Consider the following 25,837-nt stretch of genomic DNA (forward strand, 5'->3'; position numbering starts at 1 on the left):
GAAACACTCGCCCCATATTTTCCCCCTTTAGGCAGACGTCACACACACATTAAACGCACACACGAGTTACGTGGCGCGTTGTGTGCACTGCGTTGTGCACAATTCACCGGTTGAAAAGGCACTCCGGTTCGTAATTGACGAAGGCATCGGTGACTGAGAGGCTCACCTTCGCCCGTTTGTTTTTCTGCAAAAGTATTACCATTCTGTGGTTAACGAGACGAGGCGCTGAGTGCGTCAAGGCACGAGTGTCATATTTGCTAGTGTGGTAGAGTGGTTAAGCAGGTTCATACGGATATAGAAGAAATATAGAAGCGGTAGAGGTGAATCCAGCCTATAGGTGGATATCGTAAATGTTTGAGAGTCTGTACGAACTCTTTTCGACGTCTCCAGGTAGAACACCCTCCAATGTAGTTTGCAACAATGAGATGCCACCAGCGTTAATTGTGGTCATGCTTAAAGCTGATGAGCAGCGGTCACACACTTCACAGTCGGAGGGAGAGGGACGGAGGTTGTTGAACGGTTTGATGGCCGCCTACCCATCGTCCAATTACATGTTTGTTATCGATGCTGCAGAAAGTACTTCGGAGGTGTTTGCAGCGGTAACTGGAGAGTACAACTTGCTTCGTGAACTTTCTCCAAAATTCTGCTACGTGGTGTTTGCGGCACTTCGGGACCCCGAAGTGGTTGTTCCTTGCACCAGCGTGTTTAACCCGGCGTGGGTCGGTGAGTTGCGTCGGATGTTGGATGGTTTACGTAACCCTCGTCACATGGTGGCAGAGTTACTGCTGCGTAAGGAATTGTGCATGCAGTTGGAGGGGCTTCTTCGGTTTACGGCGGAATGTCGATGGATAGGCGATGAATCGCTTTCTGCAAAACTTTCACGCCTGGTGGATTCCCGTGTCACTGATTTGAGCAGTAGTAAGAATTACTCCATGCCTTCCTGCGGAGGGCTGCAGGTTAGCTGTATTTCCATGCTCAAGGAAGATGAAGAAGCGGGTTCCCCTCCGCTAGTCCTCCAAACCGGGATTCGCATACGAGGCGTTGTACCCGACTTAACTAGGTCGTTAAGACTGTCAGACTGCAATGAACAAGAATATAGTCCCCCACTACTGCTCGTCGTTCTGCACGCAGGGGAATCTATTAGGGAAAATATCGTGGATGGCAGCGTTGGGCGGGATTCGTCGGTGCAGGAATTGGATTGCTTGTTACAGCAGTTAAGTTCTAGTGATGAAGTTTTTGTGTCGCTTGGTGGCTATGTGGTCGTTCCCCTATGCTCTGCCGCCGCGGCGAGGAAGCAGTGGCTCGATACAAAAGAGGTTCTGACAAGAAGGGTAACGTATGATGGTGCTGACTCCCATGCTCTAATTCGGGAAATGTTGACTCAGGCACTTCTCCCTTTGAGGAAATGGCACAGAAAGCATCACACTCCTGCGGAAGATGAAAAATCAAGTTCCCCAAGGAGCAGGGTAGCAATATTGTTTTACACACCTCAAGAACCGTGTTCTGTGCACCAGTGTGTGCATTCGATTGTTCGTGAACAACTCGCTTTCCTTCAGGTGCCACTATTTTGTATCACAACTCCGGTTGGCGTTGATACCGCTTACAAACTACTAGATATCAGCAGTACGAGTGGTGAGCGTTGTATTTGCACCCTTGAAGCAAGTTGCACCGCCAATGTCAACCACGATAGCGAGTGTGGTGGTAAGGGTCAAGCGTGTTACGGGGTGCTGGGATCATCCACAGGTGAGCGAGTCGCCCAGGCGGCACTAACAGCAATTCGTAGCGTCACTCACCTTGGTGTTTCTGTCACCGTGCATTCTATCGACAACTCAAAAGAAGACACACGCTTCGAAGTTGGTGACCTACGCCAGGGTTTGGACACCACGGTGCTTATCTCTCGACCGGTGCAGAACCCGGATCGGGGGGCGTCTGCGAAGCACCAACTTACAATATTAGCTTATTCTGTTGATAAGAGCAGGTATGACATTGTACGTTTCATGCCTTCAGAAACTGTGAAAGAGGTGCCTTCCTCTGAGCACTCATGGTGGAGCCAGCTTCAAATTGCCGGGAGGTTGCTGAAATCCATGCCTTCCAAAGCACCCCCAAGTGTCTCACAGCTTGGAAACACTTTGATGCAACATTCTGAGGAGGTGCCATCTCTTGGGGGACTGGCCGAACAACAGCACAAGCTGGTCGAGTGGCTTCTCTCCAACTACGGTACACAAGAACTGGAGGGCACACCTTATACATTGGTGATTGGATGGTGCCCGTCCCCTTATATGGGCAACGGAAGCACCGAAGAGGAGGACGGGTGGCCAACTAGTAGTGGGTACCTTTCAGCGTCTCCATGCATAGCGGACCCTTTGGTAGAGCTTCGGTGGACAAACTTTCCCTTCTGCGACGGCGCGCCGGTAACGACAATATCAGCGATCATAAGTCGAACGTTTCCCTTTGAGGCACTTGTGGAGAGTACTGCTTCCAACTCGCTCGCGCTTGAAACGCTGAGAAACGACTCTGCCGAAATCCGTCTCGCGTCCATGAAACACATCCCTGAACTGAGGGAGGCGCGGGCGCGCATCGTTGCATTTCTTAGCGTGGATACGTCGACTGGTGCCATGTCGCTACAACAGCTTGTGCCAGCGAAGACGGAAGACGATGTCAAAGGTGGTATGTTGCACACCTTTAGGTCACTTCGGTTACATCAAATGTACTGTGTGGTGCACCTCGCACTGCGATGTTCGCTTGACTCGTCGTTCTTCATGCAAAATGATGTTATCATTGCAGATGGTATTACATTTATAACCCCAAGAGCAAGCGTACACGATGTAAGAGTTACTACCGTAACTCACTGCAGGGCAGATGTGGAGTGGAAGGGGACAGCAACATCTGTGAGAATAGAATGTAAACCCATGAAATGGATCTCAACTCAAAAAAATAGTGAGCGGTCACCCGGCGGAATATCCGATGTAACAGATAGTGAAGTGGTTGGAGCAGACGGTGCCACCACAATTGTAGAGTACTCTTGCGACGGGTTCCAAGCCGCGGTCGCGGGGCTACAACCCTTCACGCTATATCACCTGCGTGTGACGCCCATTGGGGATTCAACCCACGGTGCGATGATTAGGGAGAAACTGGAGGAAGGGGAAGCGTACTTTGCTACGTGTGTAGATGCAGGCGTCATCGATACCCTTAGCGTAGAATCCATCGTGCCAGATAGTGAGACACTGAAACTAACAGTTGCTCATCCCGTCCTTTGCAAAACAGCCGCCATTAGTCGCACACGCTCACTGGTACTCACAATAACTCCCACCATGTCAATGAGCAACTCTCTGGACAAAGAAAAGCCACTTCAAATGAGACGTAGGAAATTTTCTGAGGGCGAAAGCGTGGTGACAACATTTACCTTACAGAAAGTGGAACGTGTACAAGTTTGCATTGAGTTCAACATGAAGTTGTGTTTCGGGCATGTTTACCTGGAAGAAACATCTAGTACCTGTAGTCACACGTGTGGTAGTGATGATAATGATGCGCAGTACATAGACGACAGTGGACAAGTGCGCGGCGTATGTGTGTGGTTTGCTAGGGGTGTGTCACCATGGACAAAGGAGGTTGCGCTGTGTGGTAATAGCTCCCCCAGGTCGTTAAGTGCACCTCCCATGTGCTCATCGCCGACGCAACTTTTGGATGGCTACCGCATCAGTCGTTCCGACACGCCGTTTGCTGAGATGCGTAGTGATTTCAAAGCTTCAAACGATCTTAAGGAACACTCCACAGAGGAGAATGTGGTGGTTACGGAAGGGAAGGAAGGATGTGGAGAAATGGAGTGGAGCGAGTCAAGTATTGTTTCAGTATCTCACGAAAAACGGTTATCAAAATATGTAGTGGATGACAGTGACCCCAGCACCACCGGTGAAGCGACAAGGTCGTTGTATTGTGTCTTTTCGAAAGATCCCACATTCAGAGGAGTGCGTTTTTTAACGGACATGAGTTCTCAGGTGCTGTTAGCCAGTTTTGCTGTGGGTGGTAACAGTAGCGGATACATCTCGGCTGTGATCATGCCCCTAAATGTTTCAGTCGATAATCTTGACGGTGACAACACCTCATTAAAAGTGAGTTACGCGCACGTTGATCGTGAGCGGCCGGTGACGGTAAAACTTGTTCAGCACCTCGAGCAACGGTACCAACGTGTCGGAAGAAAAACCATGCACTTATATGCTGTAACCGACGTTTGTTGCCGTAGCCGTGAGGAAGTGCTTGGGGTGAACGGTGTTAAAACTAAGAAAATGTTGCTTTCATGGACCTGTGGCGCCCAACAGGAGGGGTCTTCTCTCTTCGTGCTTATAGGCAGCAAGAGATACAAACCGAAACCAAACAATACATTATTGATAGATTGCAACGACACGCTCGTTGCAGCTCCTGTGTGCTTCTGTGGTTCTAACATCATCAAAGAAACATGTTCCATATACTTGGTTCCGCCACCTCCACCTTTATCGTCGCAATACTGCACAGTGAGGGCCGTAAAAGATGAAGCTTTGCATATTTTTATCACCGAGAAGTATTGCGTTCTATTGTATCGATGCCTTGCTTGTGTGAGTGATTTAATAATGGTGTTACTTCATGTGGGTGGTGACAACGCCACCGAACTTCCCTGTTCACAACAAAAATTGAGTGGTGGGGAAACGGGAGTACATCTGCAGGTACCGTTGGATGCAGTGGATCCGGAAAAAAACACAGTTGAGCTATGCGTCGAAGTTCGAGTTAGAAATTCTGCTTGTTGTATTGGGGACAACCCTTTAGTCTCGGATTGGAGGGATCGCACTGGTTTCGGCGGGAGTGGTAGCTCAAGTAGTTTGATCAGTACTAACATTTTGAAGGGGCGTCGTCAGCAACCTATTCTACTCATCCCGTGGAGCACCTCTGAATCTTTTGATGTACCTGTAGCATCCAGCACCTTGATCAAAAACCTTCAGGTGACCGAGCTCCACTCTACAAGAGCCAAATTATCGTGGACAACAGTTCCTTACAAGGAGACAGCGGACGAAAAACTTGGTGTGTTTTTGACGGTACAGTGTGCAGCGGCGGAGGGACATGTTAAGAAATACAAAGAATACGTCGTTTGCTCTGCACGATCTTTCCTTTTGCGCGGTCTCCTTCCTGCAACGCCATACCATGTCGAGTTGTCCCTGGACGGTGGATGCCCACCCGGTCGTGTTGTATTTGTTACACCGCAGGATATGGAAGATAATGTGCTGCGCAAATTGATACCGTCAATTACGGCGGTGTGGGCATCACGAAGAGGAAGAAACTGGCAACACGTCATGAGGGCAGCTTGCGGGGGCACGGATGACGCGGAACAGCAGCGTTTCGTGCGTCTTCAATTGGATATTCCAAATGTGGAAAGCAAACACTGGACCGTATCCCCAAGTTCTGCACAAATTATAAAGGAGGAAATTAGCGGCTGTGGCACCTTGCGACTTGCAGTGACTGCCAAAGTCCAGGTACTACTTGTGGCCAAGTCGGGGAAGTTGCTGCAAATGTGGAGTACTGTAAGCGGGACCCAGAGCCAAACAGTGTCTTTTGCTTTTCCGATTTGTGGGGGAAATCCGGCTGCGAGTTGGCCTCATATTGAACTGAGAATGGACTCGTTTGCACAGTTTAGCCCAGCGGCAACGGAGGACGAAACAGGTGATGAAGTATCCCCAAGCGTTGACCAAGACTCTTGGTCATTTAGTGAAAAAGACAAAATAAGTGACCTAAGAGCAGGCCACTTGGTTAGCCGGAAGCACCTCGGCGATAGAACCAACTGTCCCTTTGCCAACAGCCATGTCACTGTGCACCTTGTTGGATGCCCTCAATTGATTAAGGTGGACGAAAACTGCTGTGTAGTTGAGTGGAGTGGTTCTTGTTCGGGTTACGCGATTCATTGGCGAGTTGGACCCTCGGGTGTCGTTAATACGGAACACATTGAGGCAGAGCGCAAACAAAAACCGAGCATAACGGTTGATGTTTCAGCGTTGGATACGGTTGTGCTCCTTTTCTCTCTGCATGGGGCAGATTGTGCCTCCAACTGTGTACTCTTCGCTGTATTAGTCCCTCCAAAAGTCAGCAAGCAGATTGGCTGTTGTTGCGAAACGACACGAGGACTGTCCGTACCAACGTCACCTCGATGTTCCAACAAAGGATTGATAAAGGTGGATTACACACGTGGGGGTCAACCCGGTTCTACCTTAACCGACGGTGAGTCTTTGGGACAGAACGGTGTAAGTGGTGTTAGCAGTGGACTTTGTTGCACTGCATCCGTTGTTGATACCTCTAGTCTTGAGTGGCGGGAGGGCTTCAAGGGGTTGCTGAAGGATGAGGTTTGCTGCATGCTACTCCCGTTTCCTATGGAAGTCGTGTGGTTGAATCCTGTCGTGACAGCCTTCTACTCCCGTAGGACCTAATCTGTTGAGCATTTCTCCGTATCTTAACCAACGTGCAAGCAGGAACGACATTCTTAGACGCGTGAAAACTGACCTGATTTATTTTTCCCGTTTCTATTTCTTGTAGGGGTGGTGGAGGGCATCGTTGCACGTCACACATTATTTCACGTGTGTGGGCAATGTAACTTTGTTCCTCCGCATAGCTTATGTTTTGCTCAATGACCTAATTACGTACGTTTCCTCATTTGCACCTTTCCAACATTATTTTCTTACGCGTTGTTATTTTTGCCGTTTCCACTGACTTCTCGGGTCTTGTGGAATTATTTTATTGATTTTGTTCGGGTTTGGGGGACATCTTTTGTGAATGTTCATGATCCAAAGGTGCCTAACACATTTCCTATTCACTCTCCTCTATTTTTAGGGATGTTCTAACACCCCTTCCACACCAATGCGCATAGGAAACATATTTGTGTACGTATAATTAGTCGCGACTCTTTTTTTTTTTTTACTTGTCTCATTTTCCCTGTTCGCTAGCTCTCACCGCTTAGTTTCGTTGTCATCTCTTTTCCTTCGCTATATTTGTGTATGTGTATGACAGTTGTGCATGACGATCCTATTACTTGTTGCCATCTTTACTCCGCTTCCACCCCTGTTCCTTTTATTGCTTCAATGGCTAATGCTAAAGAATTAAATTTTGTTTGGCACCGCCAGGTAATGCGGCGGTTGAGTCTGGCACCGATAAAGTGGTCGGCCATTGCGCAGCGGTGGGGCACACGTGGCACTGACGTTCCTAGCCGTGCCAAAGGAGCAATAAAATCCCCAAAGTCGAGGAAGTCACGCCTTCCGTACGTGGAGGTGGGGGAGCGGACCGATCGAATGAAGGAGTTCGTAAGCAGTGGTACGGATGACAACAGTGGTGATAGTGACAACAACCATAACAGCGTTAAGAGTATAAACAATACCGACTGCAGGAACAAGGGCACAGATGGCGGTGGAGAAATTGATATGGACACCGTAGCAGGAACTGACGCCTTCACGCCAACTGTAGATATGGAAGAAGGCTATGGAGCTCCTGTTATGGCAACAACGGGCAGCACATCCAGTGAGAGTGTGCTCTCTGTTATTGATGTGTTGTGCGACGACCTCTTCTCCTGCAAAACTGACGTGCTGAAATCATTCGCACGTACACGCTCGGTATCTGGATCAACAAAGTCAGAACTCGTCATGAATCTTATTGACCTCGCTAATCGTGAGGCTCACGGAGAAAGTCAGGATCTCAGTATCACGAAACGAGTGCTAGGGGATGTCTTCAACGAAGAAGTGCGTGTGAGTGGCGTGCGCTCGCAATGGACCAACAAATCACTTGAGGCCTCCCATATTGAGATGGCGTGTGATAACCATCTGAAGTTTGAAGCAATGAGTTACACACAAAAGACACTTATGGTGCGTCGAAACGCCTCAGAATCATCGCGGGTTCTACGTAAGCTCATACGTCCCTTTCAGCAGGACTACAACCGAGTAGCCGAAGCGGCTGTGGGCGGGGTTTTTCGTAACTTCAAGGCGGAAGCTGATCAGTTGGTTAACTCTATGATGGCGTCGGAAATAGTCACTCCTTTCTCCTCTTTCCTTGTCTCCTACGTGCGTTTTGCGACGTCAGGGAACCTGCTGACGCGGACAAACGTGATTGAGCGTTTGGAGCAACTGGAACTTGTGCAGATCGCAATGGATGAGGACAGTGACGCGGTACTACAGCGCCTTATGGCCCTTCTTGATGACGTTGTAGCGGAGGTGGAGCGGCGGGCACTTTGCTTCGGCGGAAAGCGCACATCATGGGGAACAGAAACACCTGAAGTGCTGCGTTGTTCCATCCAAGCCTTTAGTGACAGCACCGCTCAGCAGCATGAAGATCTCGGTGAGCGTGTCCCAGCGTGGGTGCACGATTTGGTCCGAATGTTCAATAACTGGGAAGCCATTGTACGAACGGATATCCCTGTCCTGGAGGACGTACCGCGTTACGTGTTTGATTGCATCCTCAGCGGGGTAGTTTGCTATCACTTGCTTCAGAAGATATACGGTGATATTATTTCTCCCACCGATGTTCCGCCCACAGTACGGGGGGCGGTGAAGCGCGCCATGGAGGCGCATTTCAAAGATGAGGAAAAAGCTGGTCACGCACTAGCAAAATTATTTGCTTATGTGCAGGCACCCGGTGACTCCGGTGTTGTAAAAGCGGAGTTCTTTCCCGCAGTTCTTTCCCAAATGCAGGGTGCCTTTCATGATGTTGGGCAAAGCACACTTCACAATGTCCGCACGGCAATTGTATTGCGGGAAATATGTGCTACGGTATCCCGGTGCACCCGCACTTGCGGACTTTTTCACATGCTGGTTAAACTCACAGAGGACTTGAGGTTTCAGTTCCGTTTCAGCACAATATTTAAGAAGCTTAACGGAAGAGATCGCACGACAATTCGTACCAAATATAGTATTAACATGGTGAAGACGTTAGAGTATTTTGAGCAAGAGTACGCCGTGACGCCTACCTCCACGAAGGCAGTTGGATTTATTGTTATATTACTGTTGCACATGTCCATGTGTAGTGGAGCTGCTTCAGGACACGGTACCAAAGCTGTGCTCGAACGCTATATTAGTGTCACCAACAAGGAGGAGTTTAGCATAATTTCAATCTCGGACCTGGAGGCGACGCATGTCCGAGACTTGCGCGTTGCCTTCCCTCCGCAGCTTTCCTATAACTCATGGCTTCACCAGTCGGATACGAAGGATAAATCCGTTTATAACGTGCTTCCTTCAGTTGCGGTGAAAGGGTCAACAAATCAAGCTATGATTATCTCACAGGCGCCGATGATGAAGGCTTTAGATGCGATATCACGTGTGCCCTGGCGAATTAGCAAATATATGCTCCACGTGCAGGAAGCCATTGTTCGTGAAGGCTACGGTTTTGGAAAGATACGACCAGCATTTTATCCATTGCATTACTGTGCGAAGAGCCGTGGTGACATTTCCTATGAATCAACAGGGATGGATGACGACGACGATAAAACTGAGGTGTACAACCTTCAGCAACGTCGTGAGTACGAACTTCAGCAAGATGAAGACTGGAAAAACCTTTCAGAGTTGCGCAGTAACCGCATTCACTATCTCCAAGCCCTTCGTCAAGCGCGCTCGCTAGTTCAGTTTTCGCACATTTACTTTCCCAACAGTATGGACTTTCGTGGTCGTATGTACCCACTTCCCGGTCGGTTGAACCACACGGGTTCCGACCCATTCCGTGCGTTGCTTGAGTATGCGGAACCGAAACCTCTGGGGAAGGAGGGTCTCTACTGGTTGAAGGTCCACTTAGCCAACAAGATGGGAATGAGCAAGCTGTCATTTGATGAACGTGTACATTATGTCAACGAGCATATCGATGATGTTGTGTGCAGCGCTGAGCAACCATTGTACGGTGATAAATGGTGGCAAGAGGCGGCGGAACCCATGCAGTGCCTAATGGCATGCAAAGAGCTGGCTGATGCACTTAAATGCTCGCAGGGGCCGGAGAACTTTTTATCGCGTATTCCTGTCGCCGTTGACGGTAGTTATAACGGTCTGCAGCATTATTCGGCCATTGGTCGGGATGCATTTGGTGCAACGCTGGTAAACTTGGTTCCAAGCGAGCGGCCGGCCGATGCGTACACAGGTATCTTAAAAGAGATGATGTCTTCAATCAAAGCAGATGCGGAACGCGACCATCCAGTGGCTCAGCGGTGTCTTGGGACAGGTAAAGGGCAAGACCGTGATCATATCAAACGCAAAACGATTAAGCGACCCATTATGACTCAAGTGTATGGCGTAACAGGATACGGCATGTCTGAGCAGATACTGGATGAGTTGGTAAAACAGAATAAAAACCACGGGCTTTGGACGTCGACTGACATGCGGGAGATGGCGGATTATCTCCGCGAGAAGGTGCTGGAATCACTTGGTATTACGTTTCGCGAGACGCAAAACTGCCGACGCTGGATTACCGACGTGACGAATATAATTTGGGAAGTGCAACCCGCTGAGCTTCGTACCGCCCTCTGCTGGACGACACCTCTCGGACTTGTCGTGCGGCAACCATATAAGATGCGCAAGGAGATGATGATATTTACAGTACATGGTTGCGCACGTGTGCCTGCCAACGCATTTTCAGCAGCTAGCCGAAAACAGCTTACAGCTATCGCACCCAACCTTATTCACTCACTAGATGCCTCCCACCTCGCCATGACGGCAATAGAAATGCAAAACCTTGGTCTTTCTATGATGGCGGTGCATGACAGTTATTGGACGTACGCCTGTGACCTTCCAACTTTGAGCCGAGTACTTAGAGAACAGTTTGTTACCCTTTACGGTAAGTACGATCCACTGTGGGAGCTAAAGGAGCAATGGGAAGAAGCGTACTTCATGGACCTCCGTCGCCACGGTAAGGTCCTTCCGGATCCTCCGAAACGCGGGGATTTGGATCTTAACGTTGTCCTAAACTCCCCATATTTTTTCTCTTAGTGACGGCTGAATGATAGCACATGCAGTGAGCATCTACCATACGTGCTTCCAAATCTCATCATGCTTCCCTTTTATTCGTGTGTTTCAGATGTGACCCTTTCGTGTGGCAAATAATGCCCCTTTCCCCCTTTTCTCACCTTATCTTTCAACTTCGATATTAGAAACTCGCAGATTACAAAGTGTGTCACCAGGACCCTGCGAAGCGCTCCTCAGCCCTTCTGGATGTGCATATAATGAGGCAATGCCGGCATTTACTATGATTATCGTGGGATGTCGATGAAGGCTTTTCCCTGTCGATGGTAAAAATATGCAATAACAAAGTGGGAGTGCGATACTGCTTAAAACAGATGTTGTATTCACGCGTACGCCGTTGGCACTTCATGATATGTTTCAAATGCTGCTGATTCACGTTAACTCGCATTGATTTAATTCTTCCCTTTTCTTTTTTAGGGGAGTTGTACAGCTAATAAATTACGTCTGTTTGTACAGTAGCGTAGCTGTATGACCCGCCTTCGTGCTATGTTGTGCTCTTGTGTATATATGTTTTTGTTTTTGGTATTTTTGGTGTTTGTTCGTTGGTGTGTTTGCCACAGAAGCACAAGGTTGCATTTGTTTCCACAATCCAATTTACTCTACATTTCCGGCCCTTAACTCTGCGCCTCTAGTGTAAAGGGGTCGACAGACGTTGCGATGGACTACCGTGGAAAGCACGTCGCGTCGGTGAATTATGACAACTTCTTGCAAGAGGCACCGCGGTTTAACCCCCGCGAGAAACTGAAGCGTTCGGGCAGCCCACTCTTCTATTCACGGAGCTTCAGGGAGCATATTCCGACATTCCCAACAGTCGCAGGGGCTTTTCGCCCGTCTTCAGCGATAACGTGGGTGAAGGGGAAAAATGAATTTGACAGACAGCTGCAGTCGCACCGCCGTTACCATTCCCTATTAGAGAATAGGAGGAACGTCGATAAACTGCGCCACGTTCTTTCCACAAAGGCAGCAACTCTTAGCTCTAAGGAAGCTCAGGAAGCACATGAAAGTACCGTCGCGTTACTATCGACAAGAAGCAACTCGGTTGTTACAACGCTTGGTCCATTGTCATCTTGCAACACCACATTTAACAGCGACACTTCCACATTCTCAACACCGCAACGCCTAAAGTCTGTGGACAGCATAGTGGCGGATCTCACAATTATCCGTGAAGCGGCGGAGTGTCAGTCTTCCTCCCGCCAACTTCGGTCGAACACCAACGGTTCCCTTTGCAGTGAAGGCTGTACGGGTTTAACTCACCTACCCACGTTTTGCGTCCGCCACGGGTGTTTGTTCGTAAATAGTCGCGCTAATCGGCGAACGGAACAAACGTTTGTCGACCGTTTCACTTCCTCTGAACTACCGGCAGAAATCCCAATGGGCCACGATAATTCCTTCACGCAAATGATGGGAAACAAATGTGGCAGTCGCCATATCGATGAAAGACTTCTTACCCTTCTGCGTGCGAGAGACGTGAGCGCCTGAAGGAATTTAAAAACAAAAAAGGGAGGAAAGGAGGCGACAGCTTGACCAACTCAGTAGGGTTCCTTCTGGTTTCACCTGGGTTGAGACGAGGGAAGTTCCGCATGGCACACTGCAATGAAGATAACCACAATAAGAATTAAAAATGTAGGGGAGATCCAGGCACATGTATACATATATGTTGTTTTAGCCCCCTCCTTCTCTCTCTTTCTCTATGCATCTCCGTATATTTATTAATTTATGTATGTATTCGTATCCTTTTATGTAACCGACCGCAAATACGAGGTCAGGTCTTCCGTTTCATCAGCAATTGGAGTGAATGAAGTTAAAGGGTCATTTGTGGGAAATATGCGTTGTTGTGCTCCTTTTTTTCAAAAAAAAACCCTCTTCTTCCCTTCCATTTCTGGTTGTTACGGTTATTCTTTTCGCTTTTCTCACCTTGCACAATCAGACCGTGAAGTGGTAGTCACTTCGTCGCAAAAGGGTGTGAAAGGTTCTCAACACTTATGCACGAGTAGGGTCGATGTATTCTTCCATAGTTGTAACTAATACTGTCCATTTCCCCCTCGTTTCTTCCTTCCCTTTTCCGTTCTTTTTTTTTTTCTTGACCATTTTCGGTTTTTTACAGGTCTTGTCTTTTTATTTCATGGTTGTGAGTTGCTGATTAAAAAAGAAAATTGAGAGGATGGAGGTCAGATAACAAGAACAACACACCTGGAAAAGAAACGGCGCCAGGGCGGCGTTGTGCGATATGTGAGTAAGCATTGTGGGGAAAGGGGAGTAAATATTGTTTTAAAAAGTTCAGAGGAGCAGCAAACTTTTTTTTTTTCGTAACTGGCAATACAGCAAAAGGAATCATGTCCCGCTGCGCATGCTGCACCCTGCGCGCACGGTGGGATCTCATAACGAGCAGCAATCAAAAGAAGAGATGGGAGTATTGAATTGATCAGGGAGATGTAAGAAATGGACGAGGAATTTGCAGGAAAATTTTCTCTCATTAGCCTCACAATTATTTCAATATCTAGTTTGCTCCTTCACCCCCCCCCCACTGTTTTTCAGGTTTCGGTTTCAACTAGGACAGTACCTTTTCAGCTGCTGTGCTTCGTTTCCCACCGCCACCTCCTCTCATTGTCGTAACTGCTTCCCTCTGCAATGTTGTTCTCCTCTTGACGGCACGTATTTGTTGCATTATGTTTTTTTTTGTTTAGGCTTGCGGGTTGGATTGGTGTCTTGTGGCATCACACTGCGGCCATCTACAGGAAAAGTAGTGAAATAACGGGATATGCCTTTGTTTTCGTATGAGTGTCACTGTGGTTATTTAGTTCTCGTCGAATGTGATGGTTGCCCGGAAGGGGCAGCACAAAATTTGTCAGCGGAGCTCCGGCGCCTCCCCTCTGATGCTGTAGGGTTATGTTCTGGCTTGCCACCACTACTTGTGACCAACAAGTACTTCACAGCAATGGTTCAGACTGTTATTATCTGTGCACATGATTTTTCCTTCGGCACTGAACTCAATGTGAGCTCAGTGGGATTTGTTTTTCTCGTTGGTGATGCAACTTCTGCCGATAGCGTTCCGTGGCACAGCGCTCCAATGTCATGTCTGATTCGTGTGGTGATGTGCTATGGTAGTTGTGGTGCAACAAGGGATTTAATGCATGATGCTTGCGTGCTCAACAACTTTGAGTTGATTACACATGGGGAGGCGTATGAAATGCTTTCACCCGGGGTAGAAACACGAGGGCTACTGGGCGGTGACTTAGTTGGAGCGGCACGGCTCATCCAGATATTGCATAATACCGTATGGCCTGAAAACACACGAGTACCACATGACGACGCGAAGACCATCAGTGGGACTGTAAGTAAAAATCTTGTTGTATTCGTTGGCGCAGACAGTGAGGAAGTAATGAACTGTATTGCAGCCACGGTTGGAAATGAAGTTGTTAACTACACTGAGCATTTCCGATTCACTGGATTTTGGCCACCGAAAACTGTGGTAAGTGGAAGTGAACGGGATCAAAGGGGGTTGAAAAGGACAGAAACCTTGGAAGCACCGCACAAGAGCTTTAGAGAGGGCTTATGCGGGACCACATTGACGGTTGCCAACGAGCATTATGTTTCGTCACTGGGTGTTGAATTCGTCCACCCCGTCATGTTCTTCCCGGCTATGGCAGATCTCTTTATGGTCAAATACGGTGGCCGCCATGCCCAGCTTGCTGTTGTTTGTTGGCCTCCGTTGCAACATTTTCAAAAGGTAGGCGCGGCTAATGGAGGTAATGCCCCCGTCAGGCGCTTATCATTGCCAGTTTTCATTGAACAAATTAAGCGATGGGGTGTGGAGCGGTGCGTGGTAGCCGCCACAATGGATACCGATGAAGAGGATACCATTTCACCGTTTGAGGCACATTTTTGTGCCGAGGGGGGTATAGAAATTGTGCACGGCGTTTTCAAAGCAGCTGACAAGAAACACACACACGATATCAACATCACTGCGGTTGGAATGGCACGACTGCTGGAGATGTTACACGAAGCAAAGTGGCCAGAACGACAGAGATTGATTAAACTCAGCGAGTCCTTGTCATCAGACTCTCAGGTGAATCGTGTCCTCTTCTGGTCAAAGGCAACAACAACCGTTGAAGAAGAAACAATTCTTTTCCAAGTGCTGAGGGATATGGAAGTAATAACCCCTCGTACTGCAGGTGAGCAATGGAAGGTTGTGCTTCCCCCAACTTTGGCATCTGCGGTTAGAAAAGGGCCACTGGCAGTCACGACAGCTCGGAACAGATACTTTGAAGCGGCGATTTCTGTTCATTGCTACGGTGGGGCGCGTGCCCTAACAAAAAGAGACTCACCGTCATCAGCCGAGGAGCTGAGCCCCTTCGGTGTTGTCATTATTCTGACAACTACGCAATCATGTAAAAGAGAGAGCAGAAATGGTTTGCTCACAATTCTTAGCAACTGCCGTGCTTCCGCACGTGGCGGTCATTGCAGGGGTGACTTGGTTCTCAACGGTCCACACGGCTGCGAATCGGAAATGACGCAGAGTTTGTGTGCGGCTACGGAGGTTGAACAAGCCTTTGTACTCTATATTGTGGATGGTGACGAAAACAACGATGCGCTTGTGGACGATATAGAGGACATTATAAAAGAACTGATGTCAGATAGTGAAGTATCGAAGTGTACACACCCATCTGGTGGAGGTGCGGAGGAGGATTGGGCTAAGGGCAGCAATGGCGACGGTTCTTCGGAGGATCTTCCTCTGCGCACTGACGATGACGGTTGCGAAGGCAGTTTCGATGACCTCATGTCGGTTGTTCCGCAGATCGAGGTGGTGTATGGTGCGGGACCTGAGGACGGAATTGCGCGGTTACGAGAAATTATGAACCAACATATGTGGTCAAATCGTGTAATGGTGGATAAGTGTATCAGAAGCCACAATGGCAGTACTAGTAGCAGCAGGAATGCTTCTTTCAGCACCATTAAAGCAGAGAAGGTAAATGATCCTTCCGTACCCCACAATGTTAACATTTCAGAAGCGGAAGAGGTTGATGTGGTGCGTGTTGGTTGCGAATTACCTCCAAATTATTTGATAGATCCTCTGACTCGGAAATCTGTTTGGGTTGAAGCGCTTAATGGTACTGCGTTGGAGGGAGAGCAGCAGCAGCAACAGCTCATGTACTGGATTGACACTATGAAACAGCATGGGCACCGGTTATCACGCACTACGCGACAGCGTCAGGCCGAAATACTCTCCAAGAAACTGGGCGAAGAGTTGGGGGTGTCATAATGTCGACCACTTCTTCATGGAATTTTATTTATTTATTTGTTTGGAGGGGATGATATCGTCATCCACAGTATCGTTGTTGTTCACTCCGCTCTAGTACTTGGAGAGTACCGGATTGTGGTAGTGTGTTACTTTTCTGTCATTCAGCTCCGAGGAGAAAAAAGAAAAATTGCCCCCCCCTTACACTTCACCATATTCTGACTTGTCATTGTTTTCCCTGAAGTCTTACTTGCTTTTGCTGTCTTAGTTGGGTCCGTTGCGCAGCCAACAGTTATCACAGTTAACAGGTTCCCTCGTACATACACAGGTGGATAGACAAGGCGTAATCGGCTAACTTAATTTAGCATATATCAGAGACTGAGGTGTTAGGTAGTGCTTCTGTGTGTGTGTGTGTGTGTGTCTGTGTCTGTTGTTTTTTTTTTTGACAGAAAAGGTTGGGGATACATCAATTTTTTGTTCATACTTTTATCCATAGGCACATGAGTGCACGGGGTTCCCAACAGCAGTCGACCGCGACAGCTTCAATCCCACTTAACCTTTCCTTCGGAAATTTCGACTTCGATGAGACGAAACGTTTAGGGCAGCGTGGAGGTGGTGTCCGTGAGTTGGCAAAGTCGCTACGACGTGCCCAAAGGCAGGCGGCTGCACACTCGCAAATGCTCAAAAATCGTGGGGGTCTCGAGCAACGTAATGCAGAACTACTCGGCACGGCAATGCGACGGGCTGCAGGAGAGCGAGTGAAGGATGACCCAAAACGGTTAGCAAAAGCTCTGGCAAAGAGACGGAGTAAAAAGCGGACCTCTGCGAGAAAATGGGCGGGGAGGTTGGAACAAATTCAGCAGTCTGTTGATAACGTCGTAGAGGATCGCGCCACGACACGTGCGAAGAAGCGGCGGGTAGGAAAAACTGGAGGTGATAGTGGAAAGAAGAAGGCTGCAAAGACATTTGGCGACAAGGGTAACCGCAAAGGCAACAACAAGAAAGGCAGACGTGGTGGTGGTGTTGGTCCTTCTACCGGGAAAAAAGGAAGAGTGGGGGGCTTTGCGAAGAAGGGTGCGGCACCCACTGGAAAAAAGGGGCGCCCCAAAGGATCAAAATAGTTCGGTACAGGTTTGAAAGTGAGTAAAATTAAGGGAACGGGTGCGGTGGTAACCAAAGAAAAGTGTTTCTGCATATACCGTCAATCAGCTCATGCAGGTGCTAATATAGTACGATTAAGCAGAATACTGTTGAACCATTACAATCCCTTCATTCCGTCGGTGGTAAAGGGTATGTCGCTTCGAATAATTTTTTCTTAAAAGACGATGGCCGGCACGATTATTAACCCCGCTCCCGCACAATGAATGAGTTGATGTCACTCATATGGAAGGGTATTTTTTGTCGGTGCTTGTGCCGTGGTTACACCCTGTAAAAAGGCGGGTAAATACCACTTCGTGTTCGTGTGTCGATTTTCGCTCGAAATGGAATACATACTGAATTGTATACGGTTTTCCAATGCTTGCTAAGCTCCTTATGTTCGTTACTTTTTTCCTTCACTTTTTTTTCTGTTTTGAACGGTTTTCTTTTTTTTTTTTACATTACGGAGAGGCGGCGTCATTCCAATTGAGCCACTGAAGACGGAGCTCGTTTTGTGGTGAGTTTAACGAATAATTTTATATATTGAAAACGAATTTAACCAGAAAAGGGGGAAATTTGAAGGCGAAACAAGCAAGCAAAATAAAACCTAAATAAAAGGTTGAAGGATTGTCCAGGTGAAGGAGCAAAAAGCATGCTTCGCCGGCTCAACCTCCGTGTGACATCCTGCATCGCTCTGAAGCATGAGGCAGCGATCGTGCCGAGTCTCATGACTGGAACGCAGTTGTTCCATAAAGGGCAACTTCAGTTATGTACAGAGGTGAAGGAAACGACATCATTTTGCCAGCAACAGAGATGCTTTCACACACAACCCGTATGTCACATGCGCGTTGCGGGGAGCATTAAACCGCAAACTTCCCCAATGAATTTTGACGGAAGCAGCAGCGGCAGCGGAAATACCGCTGACAGCCTTACACCATATGTTCGAGAACATCTCTTCAAGGTGTACGGTCTCTTGGCAGCTGGATGCGTAGCGGCAGGATTTGGTTCGGTCCTTATGTTCGCCACACCGCTCTGCAAGACGGTGCCCTTTTGGCTTCCCATGGCTGCTGGTTTTGTGCCTTTGCTGTGGCTCAGCTTTGCACCACCACAAAATCCCAATTTGAAAATGGGCCTTTTCTTCGCCTTTACAGTACTAGAGGGAATGGCTCTCGCTCCTTTGATTGCTTCTTCCATGGCTAAGGGAGTACTGGGTACAGCAATTGTTTTGACAGGAGCTGTCTTTTGTGGCTTCAGCGCAGGTGCATATTTGGCACCTCGCGCTTCACTGCTTGCACTGCAGGGGCCGCTGTTTGGGATGCTTCTCGGAATGGTGGCGATATCGGTCCTGAATCTCTTCTACCCTACGGCATTTGTACACTCGATTATTTTATACGGTGGATTGGCCCTATTCTCAGTGATGGTGTCCGTGGATACTCAGGCAATGATCGAGCGGGCACGCTGTGGTGCAGGGGACGTTGTTCAGGACGCTTTACAGATGTTCATGAATGTTGTCAACATCTTTGTTCGTATTGCACAGATTCTGGGTTCTGGTGACCGTTAATGTTGATGTGGTGGAGCACATGAGGCTCGAAATAACGTGTCTACAGATCTTGAAGAAAGGAGAATAATAACGCTGAGCAAAGCATTTTCTTGCTTCTCTCTCTCCTTATACTTTTTTTTTCTATCCGGGACCGGAATTTCTCTGCTTTTGATTTCTTTTGTTGCCTACTCCACATCTTTTGCGCTCTCTTCGGTTTTCCCCAAATAGAATTTGAAGTTGCCTGTCTTTAGGGAGGAAGCGGTGATGTCTAGGTGAGGAAGCGAACGACGCTAACACTGAAAAAATAAAAGTGTGTGCAATGCGTTTGTGTGTGTGTGTGTGTGTGTGTGGAAAGAAGTTTGACGTAATAGTAATCACACGGAAGACAAATGAGCACTTAATACTAAAGAAAGAAAAGGAAGGGACAAGTGGAAGTACAGATGACTGAAGGTGGCGACCGAGGAATGGGATGAGGGAAAGTGGAGTAGGGAAAGAAAGAAAGAACCGTTGAATCAGACATTAAGGCACGCGTGGCTCAATGGCATAGTGAGTTATTGTGTTTGTTACGCTATACGGATAATTACTGACATGCCGAGGGAGAGAACCATATCTTTGGTGAAGAATGGTTTTGTTGCCGCTGCATGGATTGACTGCAAAAAGTTAGGAAATATTTCTGGAAGTGTGCGGAGGTGCATACTTCCCGATACATGGGTAACGAATTGTGCACTTTCTTTTTTTTCTTTGCAGCCGGGAACTCTGAAGGGTAAAATATCTCACAGTGGTATATTGCAAGGGAGGATGGAAGACGATTACGTTATTACTTTTTACCATTGTCGGTAATCCTGGATTTTCCCACCCCGTGTCAAACAGTGGTAATTTTTTGGTAAGCGCTCACAGCGTTCAATAGGTACGTGGAGTTGCCTTCACTTTATGTGGTGACTAAGTTTTTAGGTTAGGCTGCTGAATTAAGTTATTAATTCATGTTTTCGTTATTATTATTATTTTTTGGGGGTTTAAAATTTATCTACCATTTCTCACGCTAGTTACTTCATTACCGTGTAGCCTTTCAGTACTGGTCGTGCACACTTCCAACTATGGACGGTGTTGACGACTCCCGCTGGAATGTCGCTGACGACCGCCCGCGGCGTGCCAACCGCGGCAATATGCTCCAAAACCTTCTGGAGAAGGGCCTCAACTCTGATGAAGAAAAATTTCTTAACAACCTCAGTGATGCCACCTCTGATAGCACCTTCACAACTAGCGAGGAGGCGGTGGACGAAATTGATAGTGATTTCTCCGACGAGGAGATCGAGGGCGTTTTGGAAGGCACGACGATTGTAACGGATGCCGCATTGGAACGGGAGGAGCGGTTGGAGCGAAAAAAAGAGCGGCAAAAAAGTATGCGCCACGGAAAGTTACTGGGACGCGGTGCAGCGGTGGACCGAGAGCAAGTTGTGAAATTGCGACTGCGGCCGCCATCGACTATTCCGTTGGAGGATCGGCTCCGAGCGGCACATGAGCGAGCGAAGGAAGTGCGCGCCACAGCAGCACGGCGGAGCACCGGGGGCATTGGGGCGATGGGTTCCGTGACACATGAAATGGAAGCAGCTGCAAAGAAACGGCGTGGGTACCATTCAAGGGGTCGAGGGCTCACCAAAAACGGAGATGAGAATTCGGTGGCAAATGCAACGGATGAGGGAGAGGTGATTCAACGTGTGCGCTACACCAGTAGTGCAAGCGTACTCGAGCTGTATGGTGTTCCTGTTGTCATATCATTCTCCAGGTGCCTCCCAACAATGTTTACCTCAGGAGCGGGTTCCAACTGATCGGGTGATGTTGGATGATGTTTCGTGTAGTGTAACACAGATCGTTGACAGAGGGTGCATTCACATCGATCTGGAGGCTGGCGCATTATCAACACGTGACTTACACACGTAACTGAACACGAAATCAAGTTGTGTATATCTGAGTGTCTGCACGTGTTGCAGTTTGTTATTCTCTTGTGAAGTACAATCAACATGAAAATTTTAAAATTCTTTGTTAGCCTAACTTTTCCGTGATCCCAGTCGTCTGCGACTGCAGTCTGCTTTGTACTGCGCACCCAATTTATCCTTTATGTATCTTCTTTTTTTTTTCTCTGTATGCGCACCGGTTACACTGGTTGTGGATAACCCACTCGAAGAGAGCGCTGCTCATCCGAAAGCACTGACGTAATTCTTTAAATTTTCCTGAAAGTAAAATCCTAACCACCGGGTAAAAGAAAAAGTAATAATGAATGCAAACGACGAGATGAGCGCGTTGATGGACCAGAAGCGGACTGTGCAGAATGCCCTTGAGGCGCAGAAGGTTCACATTCGTGTGCAGCAGCGTAGAGGAAGGAAATTTGTTACCTCCGTACAGGGCCTCAACCAGCAACTAAATTTCCGCCGTATTAACCGTGAGTTCATGCGCCGGTGGGGATGCAACGGGACGGTGATCACTACACCAGAGGCGGGAACTGTCATTCAGCTGCAAGGAAACTGGAGCGAAGAGATTCGCACATTCCTTCTTGAAGAGCACATGGCGACCGAGCAGAACTTAGAGATCCACTCGCTGAACTGATGAAGACTAAGGACGAGAGGAACGCACATCGGGGTAATTTAAACAAGAGAAAAGGAAAGATAGTGGAGATGAGGCTACACAGTGCAGTTTTAAAGGAAATGAAAGGTATCACTGAGGAAGTTAAAGAAGTTCACACAATTTACAGAGCGATACAGATAGATTGTTACATGAGTATCAACGGCGCTGCGTCGACCGAAGTTAGGTACGTCAATCGCATTGGTAGAGGAGGGTGATTGTGTTGCCTCTGCCAGGGTTATTTCATGTACAATAAAAAGAAGGATAAGGATTTGTTTTTGTCTGCTCTTACATCCATCTGATATTGTGTTATTCCCCTGTCAGCATCTCTGCCCTGTCCGCGGGTAAGAGGCTGCTGTAACTAGCAGAAAAAATGGAAGATGAATCCATCGAATGTGAGTGTGCACAGTTAAAGAGGAGCGAAAACATATCAGTGGATGAAGCATGAGTGGTCCATTAGCAACAGCTCTGCTGCGGCACCACACAAGATAATGAAAAGAGGTATACCTCTGTTTCTGTTCTAGGATTTTCCGTCGATTATCGTGAGTAGTGTTGTGAAATAATCGTGGAAGAAAACGGAAGGGGGAGACGAGGAAGGATATCGGGAGAAGCTGTGACTACGGTACGCTTGAAACCAATGCCGCAGAGCGTAAAGAAAAATCCGATCACTTGAGCTACTAATATTGCGTGCATAACCCCCTTTCTCCCTTTCACCATGGTGGTGTATGCATCCCATGTCTCTTTTTTTCTTTGTTTCCCTTGTGTTGAACATGTGTTTTTTGTGCATACGCTCCACGACGCGAGAAAGCGCTGGCGCGTAGTTCTACAAACACGTCTCGCATGACCGTTAATTACCCTTTCATCCCCCCCCCATCCACTGCTGTTAAGATGTTCATTTTGATCCCTCAAGTTGTAAGTTTGTCTCTGCTTCGAATTTTACTAACGCATCTTTTCTTTTTACCTACGGGAACGCAAGTCAGAAGGAAATAGTACAAAAAAAAAGGGATGTAAAGCTCGTGGGAGTCTGTGCACAGAGTGTGTTTTGAGAGTACCCAGTAGGATAAACTTGTGACTCTAATGAGTTGCGCGTAGAATTTCGGTGCGAGGACGAGAGCGCCGGGTTCTTATCTGCCCCGTTGAAGTTGTCCTTAGAGGTGCAGGTTTGGTCCCAAAGCAACACGAAATGTGTGTGTTATGCGACAGAAGGTGCGCTGCGCAAGAGAAGAGAAGAGATGAGTGCCCTATTTTAATTTTTTTTACGGACGAGTATCGGTGAGATGTACTTGCTGTCCAGTTTGTGCGACTCTAGTTAAGCCGTTGGGTTTAGAATGGGTAAATGGTGGCAAAGCAGTTGAAGTCCATCCATAATTGTGAAAAGGTGGAGGTGCGCTCCATGTCGTGAATATTGAAGGGATCGCACGAGTAACAGAGTAAGTTAAATGCTAGTCGTAATGTTTTTCTTCGTTAACGTTACTACTTTGTACCGCTGGGTAAAGGGGGCAGATAGCCAATTAGCGGGGCTTGTATTTTCCGTGGCCACTACCGGATCTTCAACCTCTCTTTCACAACTCTCCCGAACCATATATACAATCACACGTATCTTCAAACAATAATAACCCCATGACCAAACATATGAACAGTTAGCAAGGGTGAGTGGATATTTCTCTTTAGACACCGAACAGAAAGCAGGATACAAAAGGTCCGATAACAAAGAAAAAGGAAAAGAGAAATGCCTGTGCTTCCGGAGTTCATCCCACTAGGGAAGCAAAAGGAGATGTTCGCCGTCTCCTCATGGCGTGACTCCCCGCAAGCATCAACACCTGCGCTTTCAAACGTGGCAAATCAGCCAATGAGTCCCGCTCTACTGCCAGCTGCTCAGTGCGAAAAGGATGTTGGACAACAGGGAAAGGGCCAACGTACACGAAAATCAAAAGGAAGGGGAAAGAACCAATCTTCACAGCGGCAACCTGACGTGGAAGATTTCTTCGTCAACTTCGTTCTTCCACCTGGGATATCTTTTGCCAATATCAAGGAGGAACTGCAACTCTTTGCAACAACACCGCTGCACATATATGATGTTGGACCACCGCACACACTTTTGGTTAAGAAGAGCACAGGTGCAGTTGGTAATGCCGACGCGGATGTCAGCGCCGCATCCCAACAAGCCGATGGCACCGCCCCCCTCATCGACAAGGGCGTATCCAAGTGCGCTGCACATGAACAATCACCGATCCGAACACCAAACATCATGTGTGGTGTCACTGCAGACTGTAGCGGCGAGGTTGCGGGTGCAGCGATGCCTGGTATATCCCTTCCTCCATCCATCCCTGCAGAAACACTCTCAAAGGGTTATCTGATTTCACTTCTGTTCGCTGAAAGTAGCGAAGCAGAGAAGGTGAGCGAGTTACTCAAAAAGAAATGGCCGCAGTCCACAGTGACAATAGTTCCGCGTAACCGCTCGATGCTGAATGCATCATTGGTTCTTAAGGGCCTCCCAAACCTTCCGAAAACGGAGGTTATTATTGAGGAACTTGATAAAATCATTCCACATAAGCCGTCATATATTCGCCTCCATCGTGGTGAGCGTGGGGTCTTCAAGAATGTGGTATTTATCAAGTACCCAAATCGAGAAATCGCTGAAGAGTGCAAGCTGCGGCTTGAGCGCCTCTACATCGGATCGCGCCCGCTGAAGGTGGAATTTAAAAAGAAAGAAAAACCCGCTGCAGAAAAGGATGAGGGTATGACCTTACAGCAACTTGTTCGTGACCTACGCGTGAGCTCAGAGCATGAGGGTTTCAGATATCAGCGCAGTGATCTCAGCAAAGAAGACCTCAAAGTGCTCAAGCAACTCTGCAACTCTTATGGCCTTTCTTTCGATCTTGACGACCGCACCGTAACGGTGCGCCGTATTCTCCCATTGAGCGGGCGTCCCTCCCCAGCAATGCGTCCCGCTGCTGCCAATGGCTGTGCCTCCCACACGTTGACTGCAACAATGCCAACACCGGGAACACTGCAGCCGATGGATTTTCGGGGTATTCGCCATTGGCGGGAACTGAACAGCCAACAAGTTTCACTGGGCATTGCACGACCGAAGGAGCCTGGTTCGGTACAACCTTTCGCTCCGGGTCGTGGTCGCCCCTTGTGATTAATATAGTGACCCCACTTTAGTTGCAAGAAAAGTGGATGAAGAGAGGGGGTGTGGGAGCGAAGAGATGTGAAATTTGGAAAGTGAAGCAGATGTGGGGAGAAGTGTGGAGTGAAAAGATGGTGGTTCTGGAATGCTGCGCGAGGTCAACCTGACGAGTGTCCAGAGACCACCAGCAGGTCAAAGTAGACACTTAAAGAGGGACGAGTGAAACCAACGGCAACAACGAGGTGATGGTGATATGGTGAAGGGAACCAACAAAAAGGGAACATAAAATAAAAGGAAAGAAGTAAAGGGTCAAAGGTCAGCAATCAACAGGTGAAGAACTGTGAGAAAACGAGAAAATGAGTATTAAAGTAGGTAAGGGAAATGAAACAATAAACGTGCGTGTAAAGTGAAAACGCATTTCTTTTGCATTTCATTTGCACATGCATTTATTGTAACATGTGTGTGCTAGGTTATTCTAACCGTCCCCAAAAAGTAGGAACACACCGCTCTTGGTCATAGATACATCTGACCGAAACCACTGAAGTGCATCAGAGGTATCGTGAATGTACTGACCGTAGTGGTAGTGGGCCCACCAGCTATGAATCAGGTTGGTTTACTTGGTGGAGAAGGAGACAAAATAAACGAGGGTGATGGAAGTATAACAAAACGTTGAATCGAAGGTGGGACACCGAGCCTTTTATCCTTCTCAGTTTCTCCACTGAACAATTTTTTTTTTTTTGATCCCCCTCTTTCCCTTATTATTTTGCTTGAGTTGATTTAATTCCCCTTTGAGAAGTGCTCTTTTGAGTACCATTCGTGTACACTCGGTGCCTCTTGTGATTATTGCGCGTTTCACATCACTTCCACCACCCTCCCACACAAATTCTCTGTCTGTGGTGACTTTCTTTGTCTGTTATTTATGTTTTTGTTTTGTTTTGTTTTTGTTTCTTTTTCTGTTGTTTAAACCTTTTTTTTAGCTATTGGAAGGGACGGAAGGCTGCCGTCATTTTTCAATGGTTCTACAAGTTTTTGTGCCAACGGTTGCCTGTTGCGGCGTCGATCACCGGTTACAATCACAACGGGGGATCTTTAGGGAGAACGTGTTATCCCTAGACTGGTGTGTGATTGCCATTTGTTTTGTTACAAGTGATTCTTATGATGTGTGATTTTCTTCCTCCTCA

General features: G+C 47.8%; 9 protein-coding genes across 9 annotated transcripts, besides 4 other annotated features; all 9 read left to right on the top strand.

Annotated features, from left to right (window-relative positions):
- Window positions 1-350: 350 nt before the first annotated feature.
- Tb11.02.3520 (hypothetical protein, conserved) lies at window positions 351-6,443 on the top strand (the record flags this gene model as incomplete). Its single annotated transcript, XM_823559.1, has 1 exon — window positions 351-6,443. The coding sequence occupies one exon, from the start codon at window positions 351-353 to the stop codon at window positions 6,441-6,443; it is 6,093 nt and encodes a 2,030-aa protein (XP_828652.1).
- Window positions 6,444-7,136: 693 nt separating this feature from the next.
- Window positions 7,137-10,961, top strand: Tb11.02.3530 (mitochondrial DNA-directed RNA polymerase; the record flags this gene model as incomplete). The annotated part of the gene is made up of 1 exon (XM_823560.1): window positions 7,137-10,961. The coding sequence occupies one exon, from the start codon at window positions 7,137-7,139 to the stop codon at window positions 10,959-10,961; it is 3,825 nt and encodes a 1,274-aa protein (XP_828653.1).
- Window positions 10,962-11,651: 690 nt separating this feature from the next.
- Tb11.02.3540 (hypothetical protein, conserved) lies at window positions 11,652-12,473 on the top strand (the record flags this gene model as incomplete). Its single annotated transcript, XM_823561.1, has 1 exon — window positions 11,652-12,473. The coding sequence occupies one exon, from the start codon at window positions 11,652-11,654 to the stop codon at window positions 12,471-12,473; it is 822 nt and encodes a 273-aa protein (XP_828654.1).
- A 1,279-nt stretch (window positions 12,474-13,752) lies between these two features.
- Tb11.02.3550 (hypothetical protein, conserved) lies at window positions 13,753-16,254 on the top strand (the record flags this gene model as incomplete). Its single annotated transcript, XM_823562.1, has 1 exon — window positions 13,753-16,254. The coding sequence occupies one exon, from the start codon at window positions 13,753-13,755 to the stop codon at window positions 16,252-16,254; it is 2,502 nt and encodes an 833-aa protein (XP_828655.1).
- Window positions 16,255-16,630: 376 nt separating this feature from the next.
- Window positions 16,631-16,661: a microsatellite.
- A 69-nt stretch (window positions 16,662-16,730) lies between these two features.
- Window positions 16,731-17,351, top strand: Tb11.02.3560 (hypothetical protein, conserved; the record flags this gene model as incomplete). Its single annotated transcript, XM_823563.1, has 1 exon — window positions 16,731-17,351. One exon carries the CDS (start codon window positions 16,731-16,733, stop codon window positions 17,349-17,351), a length of 621 nt encoding a protein of 206 aa, XP_828656.1.
- A 668-nt stretch (window positions 17,352-18,019) lies between these two features.
- On the top strand, window positions 18,020-18,928 carry Tb11.02.3570 (hypothetical protein, conserved; the record flags this gene model as incomplete). Its single annotated transcript, XM_823564.1, has 1 exon — window positions 18,020-18,928. The coding sequence occupies one exon, from the start codon at window positions 18,020-18,022 to the stop codon at window positions 18,926-18,928; it is 909 nt and encodes a 302-aa protein (XP_828657.1).
- A 305-nt stretch (window positions 18,929-19,233) lies between these two features.
- Window positions 19,234-19,257: a microsatellite.
- Window positions 19,258-20,001: 744 nt separating this feature from the next.
- Tb11.02.3590 (hypothetical protein, conserved) lies at window positions 20,002-20,733 on the top strand (the record flags this gene model as incomplete). Its single annotated transcript, XM_823565.1, has 1 exon — window positions 20,002-20,733. The coding sequence occupies one exon, from the start codon at window positions 20,002-20,004 to the stop codon at window positions 20,731-20,733; it is 732 nt and encodes a 243-aa protein (XP_828658.1).
- A 445-nt stretch (window positions 20,734-21,178) lies between these two features.
- On the top strand, window positions 21,179-21,508 carry Tb11.02.3595 (protein translation factor SUI1-like protein; the record flags this gene model as incomplete). Its single annotated transcript, XM_823566.1, has 1 exon — window positions 21,179-21,508. One exon carries the CDS (start codon window positions 21,179-21,181, stop codon window positions 21,506-21,508), a length of 330 nt encoding a protein of 109 aa, XP_828659.1.
- A 1,744-nt stretch (window positions 21,509-23,252) lies between these two features.
- Window positions 23,253-24,668, top strand: Tb11.02.3610 (uncharacterized protein; the record flags this gene model as incomplete). Its single annotated transcript, XM_823567.1, has 1 exon — window positions 23,253-24,668. The coding sequence occupies one exon, from the start codon at window positions 23,253-23,255 to the stop codon at window positions 24,666-24,668; it is 1,416 nt and encodes a 471-aa protein (XP_828660.1).
- Window positions 24,669-25,561: 893 nt separating this feature from the next.
- Window positions 25,562-25,614: a sequence feature (T-rich).
- Window positions 25,615-25,823: 209 nt separating this feature from the next.
- Window positions 25,824-25,837: part of a sequence feature (CT-rich) that runs on past the window's edge.

The sequence above is a fragment of the Trypanosoma brucei genome (genome assembly GCF_000002445.2).
Source record: "Trypanosoma brucei brucei TREU927 chromosome 11 chr11_scaffold01 genomic scaffold, whole genome shotgun sequence".
Classification (NCBI taxonomy): Eukaryota; Euglenozoa; class Kinetoplastea; order Trypanosomatida; family Trypanosomatidae; genus Trypanosoma; species Trypanosoma brucei.